At 42.1% G+C, this 10058-nt stretch overlaps 2 protein-coding genes across 6 annotated transcripts in view; both read right to left on the bottom strand.

Moving 5' to 3' along the window:
* The window catches only part of mef2d (myocyte enhancer factor 2d), a 197701-nt gene that overhangs the window by 40331 nt on the left and 147312 nt on the right, over positions 1–10058 (bottom strand). For 3 of the 5 annotated variants that reach the window (XM_046044987.1, XM_046044989.1, XM_046044990.1), the window contains exon 4: positions 3428–3562. In XM_046044987.1, the coding sequence (XP_045900943.1) occupies positions 3428–3562 (135 nt within the window). Of the gene's footprint in view, positions 1–3181; positions 3320–3427; positions 3563–10058 lie in introns of all 5 variants that reach the window. The other 2 variants (XM_046044986.1, XM_046044988.1) reach the window with 1 other exon arrangement.
* The window catches only part of rhbg (Rh family B glycoprotein), an 11657-nt gene continuing 7692 nt past the window's right edge, over positions 6094–10058 (bottom strand). The window contains exon 6 of the mRNA XM_046045985.1: positions 6094–6168. Within this exon, the coding sequence (XP_045901941.1) occupies positions 6094–6168 (75 nt within the window). The remainder of the gene's footprint in view (positions 6169–10058) is intronic.

The raw sequence follows: 10058 nt of genomic DNA, 5'->3' as shown, positions 1-10058 counted from the left end.
GTGTTTCCTGGATGCAAGGGTAAATCGGAATGAATTTAACTCATGGCCTAGTTTCCCTTTCCCTCCCTCTTGTCCTGGAAGCCTTTGAAAGTTTTTTTTCCCTATTTCAACTTTAGGATTGTCACATCCTATTTGTTAGCATCTGTGGATCTGAACACAGAGGCTGCATTAGAAGAGTGTTTGAGTGACCTTTAGATGTCACAGCAGTTGACCAGTAAATTTGTTTCCCTCATGTATCTCCATCACCTTGATCCCATTCTATCTTCTCTAATGTTAGAATGAAGAACAAAAAAGTGTGAATGAGTCGTAGATTTAAATTAAACTGTTTAATCTGTAGATCCAATCCAGTTATGATTAAGAACTTTGAAAGATTAGCCTTAGTGTCACAAAACACATAAATGCAACGACTTAAAAAGTCAACTCAATAAATTATCATATCATACATAAGATCGTTAATATTTACGGATGAAAACATATTCCTATATGACTGTTTTATTCTCCTTCAGGGAAAATACACTACTAAGAAAATATTGAGGCTAATGAGGCAACTTTATTTATCCAGATGTACTGTAGGTTGAGATTTTTGAATTAATTAATTTTTATAATTGTAAAAAAAAAAAAGGCATCATCTAATATTACCACATCTGAAAAAAAATTTGAGAATTATTTGAGAAATCATTGAATGAATGTTTGTATGACAGCACCATTTATCTCAATGTGAATGTTAGAGTGCTTTTGATTTTGTCAGTACCAACATGACAGCAAGATTTTCACACTGTAACCAAAACTGAAATTAAAATTATTTTACTGGACGTCTTACATTTAGTATTGAAATCTTGATCTCAATTATTTTCTAGTGGTATTTTAGTGAAATTCTTCAGTACTGCTGAGAAAATGCCAGAATTTTTTGATTATTCACTCTGAAAGCCAAAAATCTAAAAAATAAATTAGATGTGATTAACTGTGCAGCTCAAGCAGCATTTTTAGTTTCATGTTTCACATTCTAACTGTTCACATTCATACTGAGCCTCTACAGGAGACATTCAACACGTTCAGCTCCCTGCTCAAGGGCACCATGGAACTAGTTGTTAAAGGAGGAAATCTATTTCTTATTCAATTTCCCAACATAGAATTTCAGAGCCAGAAAAGGATCAAACCAGAGACCCTCTGGTAAAAAAGCTCCCTTTTTTTCTCGCCTACCACAGCGCCAGTGTAACAGGAACAGATCCGTTAGCTCGGAGCTTGTCTAGCCAAGTGTCCTGCCCGTTCTCCCTCGCCACTCTCTCCCTACCTCAGGAGGTATTTTAGTACAAGTGGGATTAAGCTTGTATATCCCGGCCCCTAGCTGTCATGCTGGGGATTATGATGCTGAGGGGAGGAGTGGTGGGTGGTGATGTACGCTTCCGTTTGCTGGTGCCCTGTGAAAGGTGTGCTGGGCAAACCAGGTCAAGCTGGCAGGCTGAGAGACCGAAGGGCAGTGAGGTGTTGGGGGGGGGGGGGGCTACCTGCTAGAGGCATTCGGCTAGCATCCAGTCGTCGAGAGCCAAAAGCTGCGGCTCTTCAGTGGTATATTGAAATCCTTTCTTCTTCTGCCGCGGCACAAAAGAGTCGAAGGTGGCTTGTGTTCACTATGTTGCTCTGATGTATGCGAGATGATGGTAATTAGTAAAGTTTGTGTGTTAGCTATATTTTAAAAGGAAAGTCTATTTTTTTCCCCGTTTGGTTCTTATTTATATAGTTTTGTCCATCATTTGTTCATGATTGAACGGAAATGACAAATCTATCGTTGGATAAATTATATGTTAATATTCATGTATCTTTTCATAGTAGTAGCAGTCACTGAGAGTTCTAAATAGTGCTATTGTCTGAAGTGATTGTGTCTCTAGATTACAACCACCAAGTTAAGAAATTTCGTTTTAAGGTATAAGAAGAGTAAAACTATTAAAATAAGATGCAGATACAACCTTTCTCTACAACATACATGATTTAGGAATAACTGCTGTCTAACTTTCCTGCAGCGCCTCAACAGAACTGTGTCCCATCCCAAGTGACCAATCAGAGGAGCTGGCAAACAGGAAGACGGGCTGTAAATTGAGTGCTACTCATTAAAGCGACATTAATGGCATTATTGAGCACGGAGGAAAAATGATTCACAGAGAAATTGGCACAGGAGCGGAGTGGTAAAAGAACTTGGCAGAGGGCCAGTCAGGAGGCAGAACCTGGATAATGTCAGGAGCACATCCAGGAGCAGGAGCAGACTACACTGGGACCAATGTGACCACAGTAATACTGCAGAGGACGACCAGCTAGCAACTGCACCCTGGCTTTCTCTGTATCACCTGCATAATGTCAGGAATAGACCCAGCCCTGGTTCACAAAGCACGTCTGCAATTGCACATTTATTTCTTTAGTGTTGCTCAGTATTACACAATTGGTACTTTAAGCTAAGCAATCCCACTGCTCAAAGGCATGCTCCAAACATGTTGATTATTACCATAAAGCATGATTTCCCCTTGTGATATCAGTTGCTATGCCAACTTTTATGAAAACTAGGGACCTAGTTAGCACTCCTCTCCTTCTGTTGTTTATTCTTGTACATTACTGAACTTGCAGAGGCACCAGAAACAGTATATTAAAGCCATAATACTCCTGAGGACGCTCTTCACTGTGATGACTGTAACGTCAGGTGAATAATCACAGTAAAGAATGCCCTATTTGGTGTTATACTGCTTTTGCTAAGAATTCCTTCTTCACACAAAGTTATTTTTATCATCTGTTTCACATATTTGAGTCCTAGAAGTCCCTTTATTATTAAAACAAGACATGAAATTCGGTGGACTATGTGTACTATTAATTGATCAAACAAGAAACTAACCTGATAATTTAAAAATAATCGTTAGTTACAGCCCTGGTTTTAAAGGTTCGCCCTTAAGTCGGTCAGCTTGGCCTCTCTGCCCTACCTTTCTTGCTCAGTCACACATTATCAGAGGGGGTTGTGGGTAGTGATTTGGTGGGTGGAGGAAGGTGCTGTTGGTAAGAGGTGAAGTGGAGGAGGTAAAGGGGTGGGGAATGGTGAAGGCGAGTGCTCTGTGAGTAGTCAGGCCGCCATCAGCAGCCGGAAGACCTCCGGCAGCAGGGTATGAGGGGGCAGGGTTGCACAGAGGGGGGGGACAGTACTCACTGACAGCCTATAGTTCTGCATCATTTTATCAAACTCCTCGTCAATTTTTTTGTATTTCTCCTCAGTGCGGGGGGTGAGGGAGAATGGTTCCTCGGGGTCTGGGCTCTCAGAGTCCCGGTGCTCTTTCTTGTTCAGAGCCTTCGTTCCCCAAACAAAAGAAGAGGGCAGACAGAGATAGGTAGATAGAGAAAGAGAAGAAGAGAAAGAGTAGGTTAGATGAGGTGACAAAAGTGTGATGGTACTCACGCCGTAGCGTTTGAAGAGGCTGTCCAGGTCCTCGGTCTTGCGGTACTTGTCCTCATTTAGCGGGCTTTGGTCGATGGAGTCGTCTCCGTCGGGCTCTGGGCTGTTGCAGCCGTTAAAGCCTTTCTTTCGCAACGTCTGAAGCGGTCAGAGAAGGACAGAGGAGGAGAAGGAGGAGGCACATTTACATTTAATTTTTCATGCCCATTTTGATATTTTCTTGGGGGGGGGGGGGGTTGTCTTTTTTAAAGACACACTTTGTGAAGCCATTTTCATTTCACACCAACACAAATGAACATCTTGATTGCACCATGGCTGCTAACTCTCACGCTATGCATTGCATAAAAATGAAAAAGTAAAAGTCAGACAGAAAACTTTTGACAATGCTTTTTTCTAACACTTAACCTCTAAAAATCCTCAAACGATTTCCGAGGTCAAAGTTCATAAAATCTGCCACCCAAGTGAAAGCACTGAAACACTGAATCTCCACTAGCTCACCCAGCTGGTGCTCTCGGGAAGTCGTGGGTGAAGAAACTACTGACTAGAATTCCAAACAGAGCTTTGAAATCAAATGAAAACAAGAACCCCCATCTTTACCAAGTGTACAAGATCAGCTGTAGTAGCCTGTGGCACCTTTGCAGGGCGAGAAACTGTGTATAAACCTGAGCAGCATGTCAGAAGACACACAGGCATCACACCTCTGCACACCGGCTAATCAACAGTGTTGCTAATTGGTGTGAAGCTTTGAGATGAGGAAGGTAGTTGAGCAAAAGAAAAGGGTAAAGGGTGTGTTAGGAAGCACACAGTGGTGTTAGCTAACGGCAGTCAGGTTGTGTCAGTGTTGGCTCCCGTTTGAAAGGGCGTGAGGAAAAATAGGGGGGGGGTTGAGGCTCTTATTTTGAGAGGATTCTGCTAAACGAGATTTGCCGTTAAGTAGCTTTGCCTGGTGGGCCCTTGACCAGACAGCCAAGGAGATAGATCCTTGCTGCAAAATGGAGCTGGAGAGCCTTCTGTGGTCCAAATACAAGCTTTAGTCCTGAGGGGGTATGAAGAAGAAAATCCCTTGCCTTGAAATCTATCAGCAAAAGGAAATAGACAGTAGTACACAAAAATATCTTATCATTTCTCGTTTCTAAAGACCATACTTTGTTAAAACTACAAAAAAATTGCCAGTACATTAGAAGAACATTGCATCATGTCCCTGAGATGACCATCAGTATCTTGAAACAAAAAAGACGAGCAGGCTGCTGCACTTGATAAGAAAATTTTAACTTCCTAGAAAATCCTTGAAACAAGTTGCTTTTTATTGGAAACAAGAACCAAGTATATAAGTAGTTATAAGAAAATAAGACTTTTAAACAGCCTTACAAGTGATTTTACATGCTTAAGTCATTTACTACAAATTATGTATTATTTAGATCATTTTTATGTTGTCGGGGCAGCTGAACATTTATGTATTTTATGTTCATCTATTAGTAGACTTTTAACTGAGAACGGCTGAGAATTGATTTTTTGGCTACTTGGGGACAGTGGAACCACTTTCCTTTTAGCTCTGGTTTGGTCTTCACCAACTCACTGGTTGCTAGATGTTCCACTTTCGTCACAAGCTTCTTGCTAAGTTTGTGTACTATATCTGCTGTCTGGTCTATACAGAGGTTGTTTGTTGAAAACAGCAGCTACTGGAAACAAGGCTGATGAAAAGCAGAGATTAAGCATAGTTAATTGCTGCTTAAACTAAAACAATGACATTAGCGTTGCTTTAACTTAACATTCACTGGATGTGATGGACTACACAATTCATTTGAGTTTTAATAATGCATTTGAAAATGTAAGGTATAAAAATGTAAGTATACATAGATTGAAACTGCAAACTAACAAAAATGCTGGTTTGATCATGTAAATGCTCAATTACAGACATTTTTTAGAGTGCATCTTTTCATAGATAATCCATAAGAAACAAAGTACTTTAAATGCCACATTTAATGTCACACATCCTATATTTCCTTTAATTAATTAAGTGTGACTGCAGTCTAGTGGTGGTCTGATTAAAACATCAGCACATGCTCCATGACTCCCACTGCGCACAATCACTGCTAAGTGAGGATGATTTAACTGCATGCAATTCAGCCTCGGAAGTGGAGACGATGGTAGCTCGTACCTGCTAGAGCTCCCGACAAAACCCAGAGGAGGCAGAGACAGACATTCTTTTAATTTGGGATGAATTAGCCTTAAGTCCTGAAAACAGGTGAGGGCAGGAGGGTAATGATGCCGTATAGATGTCAGAGTAAGAGACTTTCAGTTTTAATAACAATAGTGCTCTTTGATATGAATCTCATTAAAATTCGAAGCCATTATTATTATCGCAGTGTCAAAGCTGCGTTTTATCTACCCACAGAAATGGGTTATTAGACAGATTTGTTCCAACACAGAGATAGTCGCCTGATTCAGCTGTTCAGTCTCACCAGAACAAGTCCACGCTCTGATCTGCAGCTTAATGCAAATTTAACACAGGGAGCCATCACCACACGCTTTGCTGTCCACAGTTCATTGAAAACACAGTGCAGTGGCAGTTGCCGTGCAGATGTTTGTGTGTTCAGACCTAAAAAAAAATAAAATCGAGGGAACAAAAGAACCGTGGGAAAAATGAAAGAAATAAAAATAAAAGAACCTCAACATGACAATGACGGCATGTGACAGAGGACTGCATGTAGGATGTGATCGAGGCGTGGACCTCCTGCCCCCGACTGTCAGGACACAAAGAGATAAAGAGCCTGCATACAAAACTGCGATGACACTCATAACACACTTGAATACTAAGAGATACTGAAAGTACTTCAAGACTTGTGTGAGAACAGTCAGTGGTATATATCTGGCATTTCCTTAACCCAATTTAAATCTTCATAACCACATGTAACCCAAACCTATCCAACCCTGCCTTTATCTAACCATAACCTAAAGGAGAGTTCCTGTTTATTGAAACCTGAGTCGTTATTTTCGTAGTTTTGATATTTATTTTTTTCATTGAGGGACACCACTGACCACACCAAAACAACTGCTGAGATTTAGGAACATGGCAACATTGCAGCAACAAAATCTAAAACTAACAGTGAGCCCATCTGAAATGTTGCTAATGTTTCACTGCACAAGAAAACTACGGTAAGTATGGTACATCCCACAGACACTCTACTGGATTAAGATCTGGAGAATCTGAAGGCAACACACTGAACTCGTGTTCCTCAAACCGATCCTGAACCACTTTTTTCTTCGCGGCGTGGTGCATTAGCCTGCAACAATGCTTAGGTAGGTGGTACATGTCAAAGTAACATCCACATAAATGGCAGGATTCCCAGCAGAACATTGCCCAAGGCATCACACTTGCCTTCATCCCATAGTGCATCTGGTGCAAGTGTTCCTGCACCCAGCCATCCATGTGATGTAACAGAAAATGTGACTTGCACATTGTAGGCACATTCGGCAGTGGACCAGGGTCAGCATGGGCACCCTCACTGGTCTGCGGCTACGCGGCCCCTTCGCAACATACAGCTATGCAATGAGTTTTCTGACACTTTTCTATCAGAACCAGCATTAAAATCTTCAGCAATTTGACGTACAGTAGCTCTCCACGTGCATCAATGAGCCTTGACCCTGTCACCGGTTCACCACTTTATGGAGATGCTCTGACATCCCAATTTGGCCCTTTGGCTCAACGTCGCTCAAATCCTTGCACTCGCCCATTTTCCTGCTTCTAACACATCAACTCTGTGGACAAAATGTTAACTTGTGCCCAAAATGCGCCCCCCACTGACAGGTGCCATGGTAACAAGATAATCAGTGTTATTCACTTCACCTGTCAGTGGTCATAATGTTTTGGCTTTTCAATGTACAGTGACGGACAAAATAATTGCTAGGGACACTTCAGTAGATGCTGAATGTCCCTACCAAATTCTATGCCCTTGGTTGATGTTTTTTTTTTTTAGACATCACAAGCTTCTCTTTCTCTCATGTAAACACAACTGATTTGTGAACATTACTGTACAAACATGGGCATCTTTCCCCTTCTCCTTCTCTCTCTCTCAGTTTCTCATTGTTTCTGTTTCCTCTCTCGCAGTGAACGTTTTGTGTTACAGTACATTCACATGCACTCTCTCTCTCACACACACCCTCTGTAGTCCACTGATCAGCTTGTCTCTCAGTCAGTCAGCCATCTGTTCACCTGTCCACCGTGTCTCTCCCTCTCGCTCCCTCTCCCTCTCCCTCCATTGTGTTGCCAGGGTAAGATTCACCCTGCAGAGCGCCACACCGGCCTCTGACTGGCTGCAGCTGCTGACAAGCCCCGCCCCCGCCTCCCTCCCTCCCTTCCCCTCTGGCTCGCTCGCCCACCCGCCTGTCCGCCCGACCTCTGTTTCCAGCTCTCCATGAAAAACTGCTGCGCTCTCCCTCTTTTTGTCTTTCTCGCCTTCTCATCTCTCAGCCCACCACCTTTAACGCAGCTCTCGCTCTCACAGAAAAGTCTCACACTCGTCCTTCTGTGTTTTTTCGCCCTTAACATATCTTCTCTTCTGTAATGTCTCCATATGCGAGTCTCATCGCCCATTTCCTCCCATCCTTCTTCTCTCTCTCATCTTTTTCAGTCCCTTTCCCACCACTCACTCTCTCTTTGTCCTCTTTTGCCCTGCTCTCTCTCTCTTGACCTGTTCCCAGAGCTTTCGCATCATATTTTCTCTCCCTCTTTCCCTTTCTTCCCTGCTCTTGCTCTTCATCCCTTCCTCTGTTCTTGGGCTTTTTATCAAACCTCTATACTAGCACCGAGTATCAAAACATTTCAAGTAATGGAAACTTCTAAAGCTTCGTGATACAGAGGATGTTTTGTGGTCCATGTCCTGAAAATGCTCGGCAGCACCTGATTCATATTCTTTATTGCACTTGATGCACTTGATTATTTTCATTCTGTTTCTCCTTTTAAAATTTCGCTTATGTTTTTTCTGTCTCCTCGGTACACCCAATAGGGTGGGCATCTCTGTGCACCTCACGATTCGATTCCGATTCAGAGGGCTGCGATGTGATTATAAAACGATTATCAATGCATCTTGATGCTTCTTTTTTTTTCCTATACAGGATCGCAGGATTATTACTAAGCATTAAATTTGAAACATCTCCTAATTAGCTTCAAAGGACTAGTTTGCATCCCTAATTTACTTCATTAAACTCAGCTCCATTTCTACAACAGCCACTTGTCGGACTCCTCTGAAAACTGAAATATAATTATCAGGACGTGTACGGGACAGAGCTGTACACCAGATAAGTCTGAGCTCGTACCTGATGTTCTCAACCCTTGATAAGTAACGTCAGGTAAGTTAGCAATGACATACAGCCGAGCTAATTAATATTACTTCGTTACTAATTTAGCTAACGTTACTAACAGCCATAAAACGTGCTGTACGGGGAGACGTTAGCTAGCACTAACAGCCTTCACTTTTCCAGCAGTTGGGGAAACTACAGACTTTTATTAACGGACACACTGACCTACACTGCACGTTCAGACGGAAGCTTACTGCTAAAATTTTTCTCCATCATGTTCTGCCGCTCGCTCGCTCGCACTCATTCGCTCGTCCACACACACAGGATACACAGAGAGCTGCCAAGCGTTGAGCGTCACTTGCTCATTGATATAAATGATTGTGTGACATTTAAGTTGGGAAGTTGTGTTGTGCCAAATACAGGGGAACACTGTTCTCACTGTTATGTGCACGCCACAGACGGTCCGGGCGCTGCACTTCCGTCAACATTACGTTATAAATTAACATTTAAATAATCGATTTTTTGACATTTGTTAATCGGGTCAGAATCTTTCACGTCCGCATCGTGATGCATCCAAGAATCGATTTTTTCTCCCTCCCCTATTCTGTGGCCCACAAAAATTCGTACTAACAAAAAGCCCTTTTCAGACATAGAACACGTAACAATGCAGGCTTCATCTCTCTAGTAATTCAGACAGAGATGTCCATTATGTAAACATTCATTATTGCTTTATTCATGACAAGAACTTCAAGGAAAGTGCTGCAATGGATTGTGTGGGTTTCTCCCAAGCTGCATCAGCGATGGCTTTTATAACTTTTTGCTGCTGATTGCTTAATTAATGGCCACAGGAAGCTTACCCCCACTTCTCACAGTGTACAGTGGGTACGGAAAGTATTCAGACCCCTTTAAATTTTTCACTCTTTGTTTCATTGCAGCCATTTTCCAAAAATCAAAAAAGTTCATTTTATTTCTCAGTAATGTACACTCAGCACCCCACCTTGACAGAAGAAAACAGAAATGTAGAAATTTTTGCAAATTTATTAAAAAAGAAAAACTGAAATATCACATGGTCATAAGTATTCAGACCCTTTGCTCAGTATTTAGTAGAAGCACCCTTTTGATCTAATACAGCCATGAGTCGTTTTGGGAAAGATGCAACAAGTTTTTCACATCTGGATTTGGGTATCCTCTGCCATTCCTCCTTGCAGATCCTCTCCAGTTCTGTCAGGTTGGATGGTAAACGTTGGTGGACAGCCATTTTCAGGTCTCTCCAGAGATGCTCAATTGGGTTTAAGTCAGGGCTCTGGCTGGGCCATTCAAGAACAGCCACGGAGTT

The sequence above is a fragment of the Micropterus dolomieu genome, linkage group LG03 (assembly GCF_021292245.1).
Source record: "Micropterus dolomieu isolate WLL.071019.BEF.003 ecotype Adirondacks linkage group LG03, ASM2129224v1, whole genome shotgun sequence".
Taxonomy (NCBI): Eukaryota; Metazoa; Chordata; class Actinopteri; order Centrarchiformes; family Centrarchidae; genus Micropterus; species Micropterus dolomieu.
This window is presented reverse-complemented; position numbering and strand designations above follow the sequence as displayed.